Raw genomic sequence first — 21,635 nt, forward strand, 5'->3', positions numbered from 1 at the left:
GCCATGCCGGAAGCACATCCCTGTTGTTCTTTCCTCTGAATCCGTCTCCATTGCAAAAATATTCATGCTTACTGGTACATAATTGCCCATGAAATGCACTTTAGGATACCACCCAAACGAGACCGAGCTCAGCTTTCCAAATGATTACTGTAGCAGGAAATTATTCAGACTGCGGATCAATTGGCAATCTTATCTAAGCTCATAAAATAGGCATAAAATAGGCCCTGAGATTTGATTAAGCATTAGGCAGAATTAGAACATTTGGCTGTCTTAGTTATTTGCAGACAGACCGATTCCTAACTCTTAGCTGAAATAACAGCGGCATGACCTGCGCATAAAGCGGAGAAAGGAAAATCAAACACATGCAAAATTAAACCAATATGTGCCTGTCACTCTCCTAAATCAAGAAGGCTCAGCAGCATAGTCAAACGCAGGTTTTCCCATGACTCATGAAAGGTGGAAACCACAAATCATCACCTGCAAAAGATCACAAAATATTTCTTATCTTTTCCGCTACCGACAGCCTACACATCTTTATTCCCGCCACGCTTCAGCTCGCCGTTCTCCCAGCTTATATAACACCTTTAAGATATCTGCATTTTCGCCAATAACTCATCGACGTCTGCAGACGTCGAAAGCCTACAAACACAAAATGTCGTCGGCAGCGATGACAGGTTCCTGGCCCGGGTCACACACGGATTATTACTCTTCATCTGAAACCATAAATCAAGTCTTTTTGTTTCCCTTGTGAGATTAAATGGAAATTATGTTAATGTGAGCTGCTGCCAAACACGGCTGTGTGTATTTTTATTTTTTTTTTTAGGATGTGTGCTCTCAGCAGTCATTATGCATAAAAGTACCGGGGTTGCAAATAAAACTCTGGTCTTACCTGCTGATTTTGGAGTGAACTTGTCCCTGTTGGCGGCGCAGACGGCCAGGAGCCGATAGCCCAGGTCCAAGTCGAAGCCTTGCTGCGCTGCTACGCGGCTGACCACCTGGACCCAGTGAGAGGAGGCAGAAAGGTTTTTAAAAGAACCACAGAAAAATATGATTATGACTATTTTTCAGTGGCGTCGGTGTACAGTACAAACGTTTTAGTCGTTCTTTCACCTGTTTAGGTTTAAGAGGGTTGCTGTAGTATTTAGTCACACTACAGGAAAAAAAAAATCAAATTTAATGGGCTTTTGTGTGACAGACCAACAGAGAGCAGGGCATATTTGGAAAGTGGACAAAAAGGTGACAATATTTTCATAATTCCTTGTGAAAAACAAAATCTGAAAAGTATGGGGTGCATCTACATTTAGATGCACCCCATACTTCTGCCTTTTTTTTTTTAAATCACAGAAACAGTTCAAGTTCAGTAAGATTAGTTAGAGTGTCTCTGAACAGCAAATCCTGCCACATATTCTAAATTGGATTCAGGACTTTGACTGAACCATTGCAGCACATACATGTGCTTTGGTCTAAATAATTAAATTGTAGCACTGGTTGTATGTTTAGGGTTATCGGCCTGTTGTAGGGAGCACCTTATTTACGAACCTCCACATACAGTGAGGAGGTTATACATATATATAAACGCTGATGTATTTATACATTTGTATTTAATGACAACAAATTTTAAATATTTTTAAGTTATTCCACAGGGCAGTTTCCATCAAATTCTACAAACACTATATGTTTTTCAAACCTCAAATTCTGTAACAGTCGAACCTTCCGTCTTTATACAATGATAGTAAAAAGTAAGGCACAGACATGACAAGCTTAACTTTTCTCAAGGACGCTGCATTTCACTTTATCCTGATCTAGTGACCTTTTGGCAGCATCAAAGATCCAATTCAGCTTAAATGATGGAGACACTAAGAGTTTATAGCTTCCATATGAGTCGGTTGACAGCAGGATGAGAAGCAAATGTGGCCTCCAGTGCAGAGATGACCCACTGAGAGGAAACATTAGGAGACACATCAACATGCCATCGGAGGCGATGTAAATCACCATAATGTCCTGCAACAATCCTTTGATTTGCCCTTACCATTATCAGCTCAAAGAGAGCTCCTCAACCCTTCAGGACATACAGGGTTCTGTTTGGACCCACTTCGAGATCTTCCATCCCTCCTTGTCCTTTCGACGTCCCGTCGTCACACTCCGAGACGAGTTCTGAGGTTGCGGAGCTGAACTCTGCCGCATGCACCGTGTCATTATCTCCAGTAAATATAGTCCTGACGTGACACCAGCTCAGGATATGTGCATCTGGGCTTTTTTTTAGAGGAATGTCCCATTAAGCAGAAGAAATATGAGCGGAGACGGCCAAATTAGAATCTGAGCTACTGAGGGGACGTTTTCCTAAACGGCAACTTCAGTGTAAAAAGTGGTTCCAATTCCAGGTCTTTAATTGTACACAGTTGGGGGAGTTGAGGTGGGTTTGTCCTCCACAGGGCCAACACGTGTGTCATATCTTAGGCATTGAACCAGCCGTGTGCCTGTGACACAAGCCGCTTTACTGTTCAGGAGTAAATTGTGACAGAACATTTGTGTCATCCTCAGATGGTGATTGACTGAACAGCTCTCTGAAAGAGTTTGAACGCTTGGGATATTGTTTTATATTCTAACCCCTGATCTGTCGGCTGAGTTTCTTGGTCTCCATGATGCCGTTTGTTCACTAATGTTCTCTAACAAACCTCTGGTGCCTTCACAGAACACATGTATTTATACTGAAATTGAATTACACAGAGGGAAAGTCTGTTTATAAATTAGATGTAAACATATACATATTTTTAAGGGTCTTAGAGTAAAGTGGAATGAATAAATCAATCAATCAAATTTTTTTGTATAGCACATTTCAGCAGCAAGGCATTTCGAAGTGCTTTACATAATTAAAATAAAAACAGCATGTGAGAAAGAGAAAGAGATTTTAAAAAGCTGTAGACATTTAGTTGAGACGCCGTCTCAAATGACGCATTTTTCCATTTTTATTCGGTTTTATTTCTCTCTTTTTGTTGGTCTGCCACATAAAGTCCCAGTGAAATAAATGGAAGTTCGTGGTGGACGTAATGTGACCAAACGCTTTGTACTTTTTACAAGACACTGCAGGTGAAAACATGAAATCCACGGGACGTAGTGCTGTGTAATTTTGCAATTACATTAGATTAACTCGGGTCTACAGAGCTCATAAACTAAAAGGAGGAAGCCGCGACATTTTCACGGCAGGACACAAATTGAATTGGCAGAATGGAGGAGAAGTCACCTGCTGGTGCACATTAAAGCAGCGACAGAAGCAGTCGCTCGATGTGTCACGGTGGCTTCGCTGACTTTCGTGCACTGCTGTAGGGGATACAGGCTGCACTTAAAGGTGCAGCGTATTTTCCTTTCATCTGTTGCTAGCAGCAGCGCGTTAAAGCAAAGGTGACAGGAGAGCGAAACTTCTGCAGTCCACGCCAGTGCTCTATTTGAGGGTCTTTTCTGTATCAATGGCAAAAGAATATATTTTCTTGCCACCAACCATTGCTTTAACACTCGACTTGATTAGTTGTTTTATTTTTCATTAAATTCACCAGCCTCCGCACAAGCTGTTAATGAGGTCACTCAAAGGAGGATAAATCGGAGTGCTTCCTCTTGTACAAAGTGCTTTTTTTTTTATACCCAGTGACCTTATTGAAGATCAGGCAAGAAAACATTAGCTGTCTTATGTCCCTGAGAGAGTTACGCAAAAAAGCCGACACAGCAGTTGTTTTTTAGCGGCTCTTTTCGACGCCCTTGAAACAACGAGAGCGAGGCTGCGGGGCGGAGCTGGGGACTCACCGTTAGGCATCCCATCAGGCTTTGCTCGAAGGGGCGCTGGAAGGCTCGGGGGTCTCCGCACCAGTCCAGCAGCTCGGTCGCCGCTGTTTGGAAATTTGCTGGATTTTGTAAGTGCTGTGAGGAGACAAAGAGGACAATAAAGTTGCGAAGTGTGCTGAAAATCAAAACAGAAGACAGGCGACGGGCACAGCCGCATTAACTGTCCAGCTAAAGAGAAAAGAAAGATGAGATGATGGTCAATAAAAAAACGGTGAAAATGTTTTCTCGACGGTTACAAAATGAGTCAAAATTTACACCGCAAGTTCAGAAGTGTCACCAAAGGAGGAAATACCCTCCCATTTGTCATACAGCCTTACAGGTGCATCTCCAAAAATGAGAAAATCAATAAAACCTCATCTGTATCGGAAATTCAATTCAAAAACTACAACTCGTTACATATGATATAGATTTATTCTACAGAGAGTGATTTATATTTCTTAATTTGTCGCCTAATTATAGCTTACAGTTCAGTTTCTCAGCAAACAAGAATATTTTATAGGTCCTATGAAAATGCTGTGTCATTGTTTTTATGAGAAAGACTGCTGACCTGAGAGTCGTCCAACAGACAGGCACCGATACCGTCCACAAGGAGGGTATGCCACAAGCTGCTTTGGTAAAAAAAAAAAAAAAAAAAAAAGCTGCTTGTTCACAGAATGCTGTGTCCTAAATTTTCGGAAAGTTTAGTGGAGGGGAAAAGTGTGGTAATGCACTGTGTGATTTGTCAGTTAGCTGGTCTGACTTGAACTTCACAGAAAAATGATATAGTATTATCAAGAAAAACATGAGCGACACCTGAGCCAACCATGCAGACAAACTGAAGGCTGATATTAAAACAACCTGGGATTCCTTAACACTTCAGGGAGAAGCAGGTTGATTAACTGTCTGCAATGACACACTGCATTGATGGTGCCACTATTATCACTACTATTACACTAGCATTTACAGAATTTCCCACTATTCACTGAATTTTTTCGACAGCATAATGGCTGCCATTTGTAAAGCAGCCAATCCAGGAGCAACATTAATTTTTCTTGCCGCAGATTGGACGGCTCAAGAGTGAGGAAGAGGAAGAGTGGAGATGTAAGCTGCTGCAGTAGTGTTAAGATTGCTTCCACTAATGTATTAAATATTGATGATGTGTGCGCTTCACTTTATAAATTGAATTGTGGTTTCGCTTGAGACCCCCATATTTACAGCAACAATCCTGACCACGGTTCTGTTTTACTTTAAATCTTAAAAAAGAAATAGAGAAAGCGGATCTACCCATCGCAACCGGACACTTCAGCTGTGAAAGCTTTAAAAACCTCAACATAAACAGCACTCAGGAGTAATCTGGAGCCTTTACAGAGATCACGCACAAAAACCTTTACAGTGCACTTGCTCAAAACAGGAACAAATGGACTCCCACTCCACGAAATCAAAGGTAAATGGAGTGGGTTGTCATCTTAAAGCGAACTGTTGTCTTCTTAATGTGTGTGTGTGTGTGTGTGCTTTGATTTCACTGTCGGAGAGCTGCTTTTTTCCTCCTTGCTCTTTAGGGGGCAGCAGAGGTCAGGATTTGATAAGGCAGCTTTCGTATCAGTTTGTGAAGCTGGCTTTTGACAGGAGGGGCTTGGGAGGGCTCGATGAAACCAGGCTCGTTCATTTTCTGCTTTTGTCTGTGACTGTGATACACTAAAGGAACTCATGTTGAAGTGAGACGTGGCAGAGTTCCAGTGCATGCAAGTTTCTGAAGGTGGTTAAAGTGAAACACATACAGATGCTAAATTTAGGAGAGTCTCTGGAAGCTAGACAACACGCGCAATCAGCGCACCGGGGATGGAGCGGGAGAGAGGAGGAACATGTTGGAAGGGAGGGGGGAAAGAAAGCACACATCGCCACTTGGGCTTGAAGTGATTACTGTTCTTTGCACTCGGAACAATTGGTCCCACCAGTGTGGCTGTCACACGGAGTGCTTGGCACTGCCATGCCACAGATGTTCCCCTCTTTATGGCCAAAAAACCACCAATCAAACCCAAACCAGTGGCCAAGAAAACACCCTCCACCCACTCCGGCTACTCTATCGCTCTCTCTCTTTCTGACTCAACATTTACACACCAGTCAAAGCTCGGCTCAGTTCGAGGGGGGAAACAAAGATGGACAGGACGTGCAGCGTCCTGAGACTCGCACGCAGCCCTCCTCTGTAGTCGCGTCTGGAAAACAACAAGCACATCTGCAGCCTAACTGGAAGTGACAGAGCGTGCGATCTGGCAAACACGCTCTTTCCATTCAACAAAAATAAATAAATAAATAACAAAAAAAAAAAAATGCTGCTGTTCTACATTCATCGGCGCAACAGAGAAACATATTAATGGAGACAATTAACCCAGGAAAGGGAGCTCAGCAGCAGTGAGACAAAAACAGCTGTGTGGTCTAAGCAGCAGCAGCAGCAGCAGCAGCAGCAGCAGCTCCACTTTATCTTGAAATATTGGTGCTAAGGAGTTGGAGGAAGTGCTCCTGCAGGGAGAAGACAGTTTGCAGGGTTCTGCGGAGCCTCCACCACATGTATGCATCACCAGAGAGTAGAGTTTGACAGCAAACCGGCTTCCCCACTGTTAGAGGAAAATCGTATCTCCGAAATAGATACCAGCAGTATCAGACAACCCATCTTTCTCCCAAAGTATTCACAACGGTGCAATTCAGAGATGCGAGAGAAAAACAAGCTGCCAGGGAAAATATGTGCCGGGGTGAAATCAGATTGCCGTTTTTAGCATCTACTTGGAGGTTATAACCCGAGCAAATGCAGTTGCTCTTGTGTGTGCGAGCTCTCAAAGGCTAAAAGACGTGTTCTTGTGAGGTCGTTGCTCTACCAACTCTAAAACAACATGCAACGGCTTGCAAAAGCATTCAAAAGCTCAAACTTTTCACATTTTGTTTTGTTACAACTGCAAAGGTTTTATCTCCTACACCAAAGTAGTGCATAATTGTCAAGTGGAAGGAAAATGGCACGTGGTTCTCAAACTATTCTTACAAATAAAAATCTGAAAACTGTAGCATACTCTCTATGCTATGCAAGTGACAAAGTGTCATTTGTGGCACAAATGTCACCAATGACAAAGCTGTATGTGTAGCTGACTTGGACTCAGTATGATAATCTTGAGATCTGACTTGAACTTCACCCCTAAAGACTTAAAAAATGTTCTTGGACTTTTGCACACTTCTGTGGGGTAATGCCTACACTTCTCAAGGCCAATATCACTGTGTTTCTTTGTCTTACCAAAGAGAAAAACGGCACAGAGAAACTAATATTCTGCTCCAGGTTCTTAAGTAAAAGATCCATTCATTCATCAGATAGCATTTGGCTGAGTTATTGTTTAAATATTCCATTATTGCAATTTTACAACGGAACAGTAATTTAAGAATTACCACAGCAATGATTTTCTGATCTGACTTTCAACCCTCTGATTCAATCACGCTGACGGATTCCAATTTCCTCCACTTTATCATCGCGCTCAGCAGCAATTCATCATTTGAGCAACAAAATCAATTTGTTACCCTGTCCGCCGCTCCGGCTGGGAGCAGTCACACGGACGCGTCGCATCTTCCAGGAAACAACACTTAACACAAAAGGCCGGGCTTCATTTGTATTCCCGGGCCTTTCTTTGAGATGCCAAAAAAATTTCCAGCGGGCGCGCTACAGTTTCAATTAAAGCAAACAGCTGGATTGGTTTACAATATTTCCTTAATTATTTTAATAGCTTGGATATTGGACAATGGGGAGCGAGGGAGGGGGAGAAGATAGCGAGTTAATTGTTCTGATCTCCCCTGATGATCATCTTTGTGCGCGGGGAGGAGAATAGACGGCCAGCTGAATGGGCTCGCCGCTAGTCTAATTGGCAGGACATAAATGGTATTTATTATGCGGGCCTTCCAAACCCTGATTGTCTGCAGCACAAAGCTCGCCTCTATTAGCAGGGTGCTGGCTCTGACTGGTCGATTTGAAATGACCCCACGCTTTAACCATTTATTAGATAGACTGGAGGCCTACTCGTGTGCCATGGATCTCTCTAATTGGTGTGTTTACCCCCGCGCTGCCTCCTCAGGCGCTGACGTCAGGATGTATTTGTTTAAATTTTTGTCCTGCCGGGTTAATACATTTAACCTCGAAACATTTGAGCTGTGTAAACTGTTGTTAGACACCAGCAAACCCCTTTCCTGCACTTGTGTGAACCCGCTTTAATAGACCCTCTCCACGTTCATTACAACCAGCGGAGTGGATATTGAATTATTTAACACCCTGCTGCGATAAAGGTAGCCAGGGTGAGGACTGAGAGTGTTTACCTCTCTTCGTCTTATTACTTAAAAACATCAAAGCCACATGTTGTCTCAAGCTGCTCCCCCACTGGATGAAAGGATTTGTCACGGACATGTTTAAGTACGACGAGCACCACCTCAAAGGCCTACTTCGTGTCGTTCCGAGGGACCTCGGCGCTGAGCCGAGAAACAAATGTGCCGTTGGTTTAAGAGCCGGGTTCAGACCCCCGCAGTCTGGGCTTTACGTGACTGTGTGTCTGTGTAATTCTTGCCGGCGATTCGTCCCGCAGTAAACTGCGGAAAAGCGGGAACAAAAGGATTTGTTGGGAGTCAGCGGTGGTGGAGGAGGATGGAGAGCTCCTGCTCTTTGACCCCGGTCAGTAACCCGAGTCACACCAGAGTTCTGACAACAGGAACCGAGCAGGTTAGTCACTTTACTGCGGTCAAGTGAGAATGCTGAGGAGCATTCTGACTCTGATCATTTTCCACAGTTCTTCCTGCTGTAGAGTTAAAGAGTTAAGAGCTTTAAAGGCTGCATGTATGGTAAGTATACACTATAAGTCTCAAAGAAAAACTGACACATAAACTAGTATGAAATTAGCAAACCTGGACATTTTGATTCTAAACGAGTAAAACTGAACCTTTTTTTTTTTGCAGATATTTAAGACCAGCATGTCCACAAAATGTGCCATTTAACTTTCTTTAAGGTAGTTGTCCTGATAGGGAATTTGTGAACAGCTCATAAGTTTTGCGTCGTGGCAAAGAGGCTTTCCAACCTTAACGACTTGAAACTCATCAAATAAATCATCAAAAGACAAGTGGAGATTGAATACAAAACATATACTGCAAACATACTCAACAATTAGAAGACCTGTTTGATTGTTGTAGAGGCGAAAAAAAAAGTATTTCCAATTCTTCTGAGTTTGTAATTGGGTGTTAACTGCAGGCAAACCTCTTTCACAGCAGAGCAATAGAGGAGAGTGGTTGATTTTTAGAGCTTTGATGAGGTGGATAAGATCAGCTTCACATGTAAGTATCAACCAATCACTGATCTCCAGCAATTAAAAAAAAAATAAAATAAAATAATCGAGCCAATTTATTGGTGAACCCCTATTTTAAATTAAACATGACCAATATACATTTTTACATATCTTATTGAGAAATGTGAGACTCCTCTCATTTTTCCTCTCAGAAACACACTTCTCGGCTGAATGAAAATAATTTTCATTTTAAATTTGTCGGGGGTTCCGAATGATTTGGGGCATGATTTTAAAATAACATCGCTGCCGGAAGCCCGCTCGAAATCAGATTGCAGAATGAGAACCGGCGCCGTCCCCCTCCGTCTCACCTGCTTGATACACTGCAGACGATCATTGGTCTGCTGAATGTGCCTGTCCATCGACGGAATCGAGTTCATGTTGATTGTCCCCGTCTGGCCTCTATCTGCCAGCCATTAAACTGGAGAGTTCTGTAACAGAAACACAGACAAGTGTTAAGGCTCAGCTCCAAGGGAGGCTGCTGATCACATCACCACCAGGATACAGCCTCTCTCTCTCTCTCTCTCTCGCTTCCTCTGTGTATGTGTGTATGCTGTGAGTCAAGCAGGGAGATATTGATTTGGCAGGTGACAAGCACCTCGCAGAGCCCAAAGGATGACATTCCCTCTCAGCTCCTGTGACACCCTTAACAAGCCCCGGCGGTTGCCCCCCGTACACCTTTGGAAAAGACACGCTGGACTTAAGGCAGGATGTCTGGCCGTGTTTAAAGTGCCTCTGGGTGAAAATGAACCGAGGTAGGGAGGGACACACACACACACACGCAAACATAATGCGTCAAACCTCACAGTCTGTCAGCATTATCTCAGAAAACTGCATGAAGCTCCTCCATCCTGCTCTGTGGGAACATTAACTTGGCATGTGGCTCTCTGTTTACATTACTTAGCCATTATGTAATCTTTGGTTAACAATTATCTGTATGCTGGGCCCAGACATGCTCTACATATCTTTCCCTCTCCTCCTCCTCCTCCTCCTCTTGTACTCGCTCTACCAGAGTTCCTCTAACGAAACTCCTTACAGCGCACTATTGATTCTGAAGCCGGAGCTCATGGAAGCCCGTTCTCTTTCTTTTCATCCTGGAGAATAATTTTTCATGTAGGCCAAACAATGGGGTTGTGATCTGACATACTACACAGGATTATCGCGAGTAAAAAAAAAATAAAAAAAAATTACAACCTGAACTGAAGGTTATCAGTTTTGCCTCTGGGAGACTGATTTAATGCTGCGTTCAGTGTCAAATAAATATTACAAAACGGTTGTCGGCTATAACTCAGAGTGACCTGCATCTCAAAGTGGAGGGGTTAGTGAATTAATGGGCACATTTATGAGGAGTGAAGAGCGTCCCCTCCCCTCCATCCTTCCATCTACTGGTGTCTCCATCTTTCTTTCTGCTGCTGCAGGGCCATCTCATCCCCCACGCTCCTCCCTCCCCCTCACCATCTCTCTCCATTACCAATCTCACAGTGAGAAATTTCCCTGCACAAAGTACCTGCGAGATGACGGGAGAGAGCGAGAGAGGGGGAGAAATAAAAAGAGAGGAGGCAGCATGCTGCACCATACTGATAATGCTCACTTAGGGGTCTCTAGCTGGATTTAACGGCAGGGCCGGTAATCTACTCCACTAGACAGCTAAAGAGCTTTTATGCTACCTATTGGAGCTGCTCATGCCTGTACTTGAGAGGAGAGAAGGGCACATGAGTGCATTCCTCTCCATAAATTAGAAAGCTCATAAAGAAAAAGAGACATCTGAGGATTTTCTTTTTCTCCTTCTCTCCAATTCCGCGTTTGCCGATGAAAAGTATCTGTTTGCTCACATTTCTGAAGCCCTACACTCCACTCGCACTAAATAACTTCGTGATGGGAGGAGTAGAGCACACAGTTGATGACATAGGGTGTACAATAATATAATTGGATACTACGGGATGTAATTTACAGCACTACATGGGACAATATGACGTAATAAATCACTTCAAAATGACACAATGCGATATTAGTTGATATTTCTAACAGAAATAGAGGGTGGACTCTGGATGGGTCACCAGTCCATCACAGGGCAGCACAAAGACAGGACAAATAACCATGCATACACACTCATGCCTAATGGCAACTAAGAGAGACCGAATAGCCCACAAGTCATGTTTTTGGGATGTAGGAGGAAGCCGGACTACCCAGAGTGAACTCCTGGATGCACAAGGATGACCAACAAATTCCATGCAGAAAGACCCAAGACAACTAATCGACCCCAGGAAACTTCTTGCTGCACAACAGCACAGCTACCAACTGCTAGATTGTACAGGCCCACAAATGAAACGGTGTAAGGCAGAGAAGATAGAAGCTGAAGAAAATCCACAAGACAAAAGAAACGCAACACAGTTTCTGTATGTTTAAATACGTTTTCTAAAAAGTTGGTGTTTTGTTGTCTTAGAGAAGTATTTCCTTTACGAATTTAAAATAGTCTTATCAAAAAAATAGTGATTGTATTGTAAGGAGTTGTTTTATAGACTGTCAGATTTTGTTTTTGACAAAACACAAAGTGTGTTCCACAACAAAGTTGCAATAAATGAAGCATCCATTTGCAATAAAATTTCATATGTATATATATATATATATATATATATATATATATATATATATGTATGTATGTATATATATATATATACACACACACACACACACACAAATGAGGAGACGTCCATTGCCTTGCTATATCCCCCAGGTGTGCCCCTCTATACTTCTCCCATTTCCTCTAAGTGTCGCTACACAGAGGACTGATGCATGGCGCCCGCCGTCACCCTCCACCACCAGCAGGTGTCTCCCTGGCCCTTCAAAGGCCCAGCCTGTGGCACAAAGAAGGCGGAGTGGTGTTACTTTAAGCCTTTACAAGCTCTACAAATCCTCAGCTGCTGCTTCCTAACAGGGCCCACTCAGCCCAGCACTGCCTGTCTGACCTTGTGGTTATTGATGAGCGAGTCGACCTGCTCTCTCCGGCTCTCTCCTCTCTTCGCCTACTCCTCCTCCTCCTCCTCCTCTTCCTTCTCCTCTCCCCCACTCCATGTCATCTCTCTTACCTCCAGCAGTGAGTTAAAATGAGGGGAAACAAAGGTCTGAGTGTCATTCACCTCCATGTTTTTTTTCAGCTACACAGACATTTTTAACAACAGTTTTGATCTAAAGCCTGCGTCCACACATCGACATCTATTAGCTTCTTAAGCTCAAAATTATATTAAACATACGATGCGAGTGTGTTGGGGAGTAATTGAATTTCCAGATATTTTCTCTTCCTAATTAACACTAGTCCTTTGTTACATCTTTTGTAACTAACGAGAGCCAATTTAAAGATTAAACCTCTGATGCGGAGCAGATAATAACAACAAGAACCAATTATAAGCCTCAGCCTATTTACATGCTCTTTTCAGATGTTATCATTCTTTATTTTCTCTGTGCCTCTCTACCTGTGATCCTATTGGATTCAGATAGGGATCCCGTCTGCCGTTGGTGAGCGCGCGATTGGGGAAATCGGTGCAGTTTTGTGCCTTACTTGAGCTTAATTTACTGCAAATTGCACGGCAGGCGTTGCACAACAAGTAGAGAGCTGTGGATTCCTACACAACAAAAGACACATGGTGTGTGTGTGTGTGTGTGTGTGTGGGTGTGTGTGTGTGTGTGTGTGTGTGTGTGTGTGTGTGTGTGTGTGTGTGTGTGTGTGTGTGTGTGTGTGTGCGCAAGAGACCGGAGTGGGAGGGAGGCAAAGGAGTGAGACCCGCTTTCCTTCCCCTATTCAAGCAGGAGCTAAAATATATGTATTGAGTGGGAGCTGTAATAAAACGAAACGGGTGAGGAGATGCAGGCCGGGAACAAATATGAAAGGCAGTGGAGTATGGCGGCAAGGCGATGGAGCACCACCGGAGGATTGGATGAAATTATCTCTTTATAATCAGGGGGCTTCTGCATGGCTGCCTCCTCCATTGCCCGGTGACAGATGAGGCCTACCCCCTTCAAATGGGCTTTTTCGGCATGCTATCAAGCCCACCTCTGGGGTAAAACAATGTTTTCTCTCCTCCCCTTGTACGACTACTTTAAAGCTTTGTTTCCACTCGGCACCCCGAGAAGCTCCACACGTAAGGCTTTGAAAGTGGCCGCGAATTGAATTTAATTTAATGGCAAAGTCGAGGGATGAAAGGGACTGAGGAACGGCGATGCCGAAACAGGTCACTGCAGCGCAGTAAAACGGGGCCGAATTGCCCAGTTAGGGATAAAAACGTTGTTTCAGACTCCCAACCCTCCGGATTCTTCAAAGTGCGTCTCTGTCGTGTTAATGTGACGAGCTGTGCGCCGCTGCTCTGTGGGATAAACCGAGAGGCAAAGCAGAGTAGACAATGATTAGCTTTATCTCGCCATCACTGCAGAACAAATGGATCACAAACCCTCTCCACTGAGCTGTTGAGGCGCAGGGAAGTGGTAAACAGATTTAATTTATTCACATAAACGGCTTGTGAACCGAAACAGTCAGGCTTGTCGGGGAGGCCAGCCACGCTGTGGGAAAATGATCGCTTCTGGAGTTTTTCACGTCTCTCATGCTCCTGCGGTTTCGACCACTAAAAGTTCCTGACTAAAAGAGATGCAACGATCAGATTTTGCGGGACGATAACGATTCTGGATTCACTTTGGGTTCGACTTGCCTCCAGCTCACTAAAACGAGACAATGCACACAGCACGAGGTTCACGAGACTGACACGAGACGAGATCTGGACAATGTTTTGGGGATAACTGTGAATCCTCTTTTTTTTTTTTTTTTTTTTTATAAATAATGTGACACTTTCAGAAATCAGAAACTGTGTTTTCAAGAATTTGCAGTTTTGAAAAATCCACACCAGATTTGACTAGTTTCTTTTTTTTTTATACTTGTCTAATTCTAACACTATCCAACAGCAAAATAAATTTGTTTTTGTGTTTTTCACAAAAACAGATTGAAAAGTTTCATCAGTCTCAAACTGTGTTTTTACATTTATCTATTAAAGGTACAACAGTTCTGTTCATTTTTGATAAGTCTAAGAAAGAATTGGCCTCTGGGTTGTCTGTTACCAGGCTGCAGAAAAGGAGTTTATTTATTGCTTCTATTTCTATTCTGTTAACAATCAAACTGCGAGAAATAATTTACTGTTGAAAAACGGAACCAAAGACCTGCTCCTGTTGTGGTTTTTGACTTATACAAGGAAACAAAACTTTGCATGGGTTGTTGTTGCGCTTGCCTTCCAATCCTCCCCGTCCTCTGCTCACTTTGGGATTTAGCTTCAATTCTTCAACACACTGCCATCACACCGTCCCGCAAAGAAAAGGTTGGGGATCAGTAGTATTTTAAGTATTTTACTTTTTTAACCAGACATCATCAAATTTATTCTATATCCAATAAAGCCAGTCAAGGACAAATTAAATGTACCAGTCAGATTTCTGTTCTTGATATATCTTGCTTACTTCAGTTTGCAGAAAGCTTTCTGTATTTACAAGTTTTTTCGGGGTTCCCGCCCCCCCACCCAACACTGAGAATCCATTGCCTACATAAAAGGTGGGAATATGGCGACCGGAAGCCATGCTGGCCCATTATACCGACCACACACACTCTCACAAACCCTCACACATCTCTCACCTTCCCCTGAGTGCTGGACCAGCATCATGATACCATAACAACACCCTCAGTCACTCCTAATGTGCTTTACAACAACACTACAGGCAGGGTGTTACACCTCCACAGAGCAGTGCGAAACACCCCCCACAACCGGAACACACACACACGCACACACACACCTTGGTGATTGAAAGCTACTAAGCCAAGCCCTGCTGACACTATTAAAACAGAGCAAGGTGGCCTGAGCAAAGAAATCAGCATCACTCTCCTGCACCTTATGGGGACACGCTGCTCAAGGTGACGGTGTCCCTGTGAGTCATGTATTGTAGGTGAATTAAGCCATAAAGGAGTAATCTGTGCCATCATTGACTCGGGTTCGGCTGTTTGCAGCACTTGCTCTAGGGTGATAAAGATGAGGGAGGAGGTGGAGGAGAAGGAAGCATCTCATCACACTCGTGATTTTAATGAGCTTTGATTCTGAGATGTGTCTTGTTTTCTTCCGACTATCGGCTGAGAACCTCCCCCCACCCCCCTGGCCCCCCCGCCTACGTCCCCTGTCCTTTAATTATCTCAGCATTGAAAAGAAGCTTTTTTTTTTTTTTCCTCTTCCCCCCCTCCAAGTGTTTAGCTGAAGAGGGCACCTCTGGGACTCCAGGTGTCTGCCTGGTGAGTGGCCAGGCAGGGACAAAGCTGTGTTTGTTGGATGGTGGAGAAAGAGGATGGAAATGTGTACGAAACGCTGCCGTTTCCATTGTTGCTTTGCAGAATGTGCCATAATCCCCCGGCAGGCTCCATCCAGAGCTGGCACGGAGGATAAAATGAGCTGCCTCCTGCCCGTCCCACCTCCCCCCTTCCTTTCCTTCACACACATATGGACATGCAGCCACTCCAGTGCACGTGCACGCTCTCACACCTCCCCACATGGCTCCCTAACAGGCTTGGGGATGGATTTCTTTTATTTAATGTGGTTTGGTCTGCAGATCCAGAGGCAACCGTGAACGAGGGCGGGCTTGCCATCGTGCCACTTCACCCGCACATAATCTAAAGGAGCCCTGCTGCGACGGTCGCTGCTCACTGATCTCTCCCGTTTTCCCTCCGTCTCTCCCAGTCTCCCACATTCCCTCCCTCCCTTCCTTCCTTCTTTGCCCTCTCACATTTAATTTTTCTTTTTTTTTCCACCACAGCTCACATAAGCAAGCCTCCCGGATTCCTGCGGGAGCCCCACGTTCAGTACACAGAGATTGTTCAGCCATCAGGCACATCTGCAGCATGATTAGAAAAGCAAAGGGAGCAGGGTGGTGGAAGCAGGAGGGTGGGATGGTAGAGGCCACCCCCTCCCTTACCTTTTTTTTTTTTTTAATAGAAGCAGAAAACAGAGGGCCAGGATCATAGAGGGGCCCAAGCAATATCTCTTCTCTAACCAAGTGTAACGTTTCACCCAGTCTCAGAGGGCCATCTCCATCTGTAATATCTGCAACTAAAAAGCACGTCAAGGAAAAGTTCTTAATAGCAAACAACCAAAAATTTTTAGGGATAGGGGTTTAGTGATCCCTGGTGACAAGAGCATCCAGCTGTTCTGGATGAACCGCACACAGTAACTGTAATCGTATACTGTGATTTTATTGATGTGTATTGATGTTCCCATGGACCCAACAATGTGGAAATGGTAAAAATTCTAAATCTGACCAAACAGATAATTTTTGGGGGAGCTTTAAACATCTTTGGTCAGAATTGATGTCACAATAATTCTCAAAATTTCATTTCAAACAGAAAATGTCTGCTCTGATTTCTTTTCCTATTTTCTCACAATATGCTTAGGAGTTCCTCAGGGCTACACATTAGAACCCCTTTATCTAAATAACTGGTTATGAAAAAAAATCAGCTTGACTGTAGAAGGCCTGCTATGCTGCTGGATAAGCTCGTCTCTGCTTAAGAGTATTTTACAAATGTCTGTTCCCTGAGTCAGAACAGGAATACTTAAGCACACCTTAAGTACTTCAATATTAAGCACACTAAGTCCATTTTAATGGAAGAAAAGGATAAGTTCTGCAAGCAGTTAGTCTGAATATAACTTGTATTTCTATTCTGCATGTTTGGCTTAAAGTTAAGTTGTGTAATAAAAACTGCTCCAATCTTTCTCCTGTTCAGAAGAGTTCCCAGCCACATGCATGCAGCAAGAGGAGCAGCAGGGCAGCCTCTGCCTCTCCCGTTTGCCCTTCAATTCCTCCTCAAAAACAGCTACTCTTTTAATTTCCTTCCACCAAGAGCATCAGAGAGGAGGGGTAATCCTCTCGGGGCGTCGGAGGCAGCAGCGCAGATGAGCCACGTTTCAGTGTGAGCACCACCAGACGCACCGCGGCGTGGAGCTGTCCAGCTAGCCTCGCGAGTTCCTCTCCGTCAAAAGCCCCTCGCTTTTCTCCTCCGCAATCCTCGAGGAGTTTTGGAAGTACGAGAGGATGATGAAACCGACGAGCTGAAGTCTGAACCTGCAGCTATTACTCATCGCTGCTTCCATCATGCCGATGCAACACTATCGCAAAAGCCTAAATGTTAGTGCAGAGAGTCGATTCAGTTTCACTTTTAGTGAGTGATACCTGTGCAGATACTTCATCTATTCCTCCCTGTCTCCAGGTGTGTTTTTAAGTGTCCCTCCCTGTGATTGGCTGTTCATTTCATTCCATGTACCGCGCTTAATCCAGCCAGCTAAAACTTTGAGATCGGGGAGTAGCTCGCAAAGAGGAGATATTATGAGGTCTGGGAGAGAAGCAGAGAGAGACTGATATCGCTGGGCGGTGGGGGATGGGAGGGAGCGAGGAGTGACGGGCGAGTTCGCAGGATGCATGGAAAAGAATTCAAAGAAGGCTGAGAGCAGAGCGTGAGCATGCTTGTTTGCTCAGTGCCTTACAAGTGTTCAGAGTAAAAGAGTAGCACTGATAAGCTTATGTTTTGGGCTGTCTACGTTGCCCGAGGAGACAGAGGACCTCCTCGTCTCCTTTGAGCCGGAGACCTTCTGCCTTTTGGTTGACTTTGAGTGAAAAGGAGGAGAGACACAGAGAGAGTGAGAGATTTTTAAATAGTGCATGAGCTCAACCCACTCGGACACTGATGGACAGCAGCAACATGAGCTTTCTGTTTCACCCAGGAAGCCTTGTGAAGACACGCCATTAATCTGCCAGACCTTATCGTGACCTTACCAACGTCTCCTGCAAGAAATGTCCCCCTTTTTCTCTTCCTCTGTTGGGAGGTGCAAGTGCAGACGACTGACCACAGCTATTAGACATGCTGCTTGTTATATTAACACTTGTCCATAACATTTACAAGTGCAGGAATAAGAAACTGCAAAGCTATAAAAGACGTCATAAATTGTTCTTCTCCTAAAAGTCTGTCCTTGCATTTTACTCTGGGCTTTAAGAGTCCTGCTTGGTTTGAAAGTAGGAGAAAGAAGGTACGCAGAACTTTCAGGCAGCACACACTTTGCAATAGGATTAACGAGATGGCAGATGACCAGGCTGAAGAAAGGCATGGACGAACTATTCATCATGCTTACAAATTTCTATTATTTAGTAATATCTCAATAAAAAATGTAGCTCTCAAAAAAAAAATCTCTGGTGTGCCTGAATGCCTGTATACATTGAACCTGTTGATGAATCTCAGTAACTTACACACATAGACATTCTGTATTTCAACATTGTATTTTGAAGGGTAAACAAAAGACAGAAACAGCTATTTCTTAGGTTAACTTTATGCAGGAAAAACCAGTACATGTTCACCTCTGGTCTGTAAAAAAAAGAAAAGAAAAAGGTTTTATTGCTGCAATGCTTGTAAAAATGTCCTCACTGATAATTAAGATCTTTGACAAGCCATTTTTAAAATCAATACATATCAGGTAAATTTATACTCTTCTATATTATTTTATGGTCTTTTGAGAGATGCCAGTCTGCTAGGTGAATGCATAATGTTGGGCTTAGGTGTTGGTCACAATTTCAGAACCTATATGTATTTCTGACTTTATTATATTAAAATATAGTGCAAGAACAAACAATACTTTGTGTTGGGACCATGATTTGTTCAGGTAATAAATTATGAACATTAATGTGTGAAGTGAACATAAAACTTGCTCTTGTTCAGGCTGAACCTGGAGATTACTGGATAAAATGCCTTCAAAATGACCAAAGTATTTTAGATACATTGTCTTTCTTTTTTTTGTTGTAAAGTAAAACTAAGCTACTTCCTGTCAAGAGAATGATGGGTAAAAGTTTTGTATTTTGTCATGCCATACTTTTTCTACCAGCTAACGCAGCACGGTATGAAAAGGTTCAATTTCTATTTTCTGACATTGGCTTATCATAAAAAAAGAAAAGAGGGGGAAAAAAATCTGATTTTCCATATCCACAGCCCCTTTGATAGCCCTCGGAGAGCACTGATTTCATATTAACAGTCATCAGTCCCTGCAGAGAGGCGACTATCGTTCCACAAATGTGTTCAATTAAAGAGCAGAGAGCTTGGAGAGGGGCAGCGAGAGGCTGTTCCCTTTGCCCGTTTGATCTGGATTTACCTAATTGGTCGATGACGACACGTTACCAGACAGGCAGGCGCTTGATCCGCAGTCAGCAGCGAGCCGACCTTTCCCACCCTCCCCATCGCCAGCGATGTCCCTCACGCCCCCTCCGTGACCAGACGGCCTGTGTCTGCATGTAAAAAAAAAAGGAGAGTGTGGGGGGCTGTGTGGGCGGCGAGTCGTGTGGGAGGAGGGCTGATTTAGAGGTTAGGCGGCAGAGCGTGTTGTAAATCTGTGTCACAAATCTTCCTTTTGGAGCCACGGGGACACACACACACACACACACACACGCACACAAGCATGTGATGAATCCCATGTAACGTGCAGACCTCCACGGCCTCTCTGGCTCTTTTTTTGACTCCATGCAGCTCGCCGCGCTCCGTTTGACCAGATATCACGTACAGCCGTGTTTTGATTGCCTTGTGAAAATGAATCGGGAAGCTTCTCGTTTCACATTGAGCGGTGAAGAATGCCAATGTGTCAGGGGAGGAAAAAGGAGATTCTCCAGAGAGGGGAATACTCAGCCCAGTCCTTAATCAGCACTAACATTTACTCGTTGTGCATCAATATTTCTGTGTCCTTCTTTCTATCTGCCTCAGTCCTGAGTTATTTCATTGAGTGTACATTACTAGGCTCAAGTTGCAGCTCTATTTGTGAAGTCACTGCATTAATAAAATCTAGAGGCAAATCAGGGAGCTTGTGTACAGTCTCAGTGGTGCAGATTACATGTTTCTAAAACTGTGTGCTTCTTTTTATATAATCTTACAGCTGTCTAAGAATAGCATCAAATGAATACTGAATGCCTGGATTGGAAGCAGTTTACATGAATTACGCCATTCAATTCTTGAGCTGTCATCCGAAGCAAAAGCAACATAATCATATGCAATTTCTGCAGTAGGAGATTGCAGCAAAAAACAAGCCTTCAGCCTGTGCAGTGTGAAACGAGATGGTTTCTATTCATTTAAAGCACAGTTATCATGCCTCTTGAAAGCGGGCCAGTAAAAATGAACCAAGGCCCGGGTCTCGTATGTTTTTCATTTCAAAATGCTTAGTACCGAATCGAAGTTCACAAGAGAGTTACAGCAGAAAGTTCCACAGTCAACACCTAAAAGTGGAACCTCTAAAAAAAAAAAAACAACCCACAGACTTTACAGAAGCAGATTGATGACTGGATAAATAAAAATCCGTGAAAGATAAGATGTTCTGGGTTGGCAATGTGTGTGTTTTTAAAAAAAAATATAAACATTTAGGATGAAGAAAATGGGACCTGGAAACGTTTTCCATATTTATCCATATTAGGAAAACACGTAAATAGTCTATCAGACTTTCTGAGATGTCTATAGATTGCTATGAATGCCTGAATAATTTCTGTACCACAAATGTTCACTTGACTTTGTGTTGAGATGGAGGTTTTTACACACTTCCTTTGGTCATTATCTGTGTTTTCAACATCTATTTGTAGGTCATCATGCTACCGCACACTGGGTTAGCAGTAGGTCATCACGAGCCCAAACCACCAATCTCACTAAGGTATCCAGTAACTAAACCAAGCTCTGTATTAAAGCTACAGTAGATAAATTTCAAGCAGCAGGTCTATTATAGCAGGTCACTAGAGGCTAGCTGATCCCAGCTAATGAACTAGCTAACACCAACTTCTTATATTTCCAACTAGAGCAGAACACCAAAGAAAAAGGCAATAAAAACGACAACATTTTTGCACAATTAGCACCAAAAACTACAACATCATTAAAACTTCTAACTGGCCAGAGCTCACTGCGTTTATGGTTCCTAGCAACACCTCCTCACTGGGCACGGGCTGATTTAACAGCATCAGTGTACCCCAGTGGTCTCAGACTGCATTCCTCGAGGGCCAGAGTCCTGCAACTTTCAGACGTGTTCCTCGTCCTGCTCACTTGAATTAAATGGTGAAACTGCCTCACTGGCGTCCAGTCGAGCTTTACAGAGTTCTGCTAATGAGTGAATATTGAAGCCAGGTGTGCAGAAGTGGAGAGACATGTAAAACTTGCAGGACACCACACCGGCCTTTGGGGACTGGAGTTTGAGACCACATATGTACACCGACGTTTTAAAAGTTATTGTTCAAAAACCACAAAATATACAACAGAGATGAAAGTCAGTTTAATGGCTCATGGAAGGCTACTGCACATTTCCTTTGCTTAAAATAACAAAAAAAATCCAGCTATCTACATATTTCTGATCATTAAAACATGGAGTGCCACCAATATCCTAGACTGAGAAGTTCACTACAATT

General features: G+C 43.5%; 1 protein-coding gene across 3 annotated transcripts in view; it reads right to left on the bottom strand.

The window, feature by feature from the left end:
• LOC106930513 (zinc finger MIZ domain-containing protein 1-like) overlaps positions 1–21,635 on the bottom strand; it is a 117,768-nt gene that overhangs the window by 27,897 nt on the left and 68,236 nt on the right. For all 3 annotated transcript variants that reach the window (XM_015008102.2, XM_015008104.2, XM_088016420.1), the window contains 3 exons: positions 9,476–9,595; positions 3,796–3,909; positions 890–995 (listed from right to left, as the gene is read on the bottom strand). In XM_015008102.2, the coding sequence (XP_014863588.2) occupies positions 890–995; positions 3,796–3,909; positions 9,476–9,544 (289 nt within the window). In that variant the 5' untranslated portion in view covers positions 9,545–9,595. The remainder of the gene's footprint in view (positions 1–889; positions 996–3,795; positions 3,910–9,475; positions 9,596–21,635) is intronic.

The sequence above is a fragment of the Poecilia mexicana genome, unplaced genomic scaffold, assembly GCF_051168715.1.
Source record: "Poecilia mexicana isolate PSO_F unplaced genomic scaffold, ASM5116871v1 scaffold_19, whole genome shotgun sequence".
Lineage (NCBI taxonomy): Eukaryota > Metazoa > Chordata > Actinopteri > Cyprinodontiformes > Poeciliidae > Poecilia > Poecilia mexicana.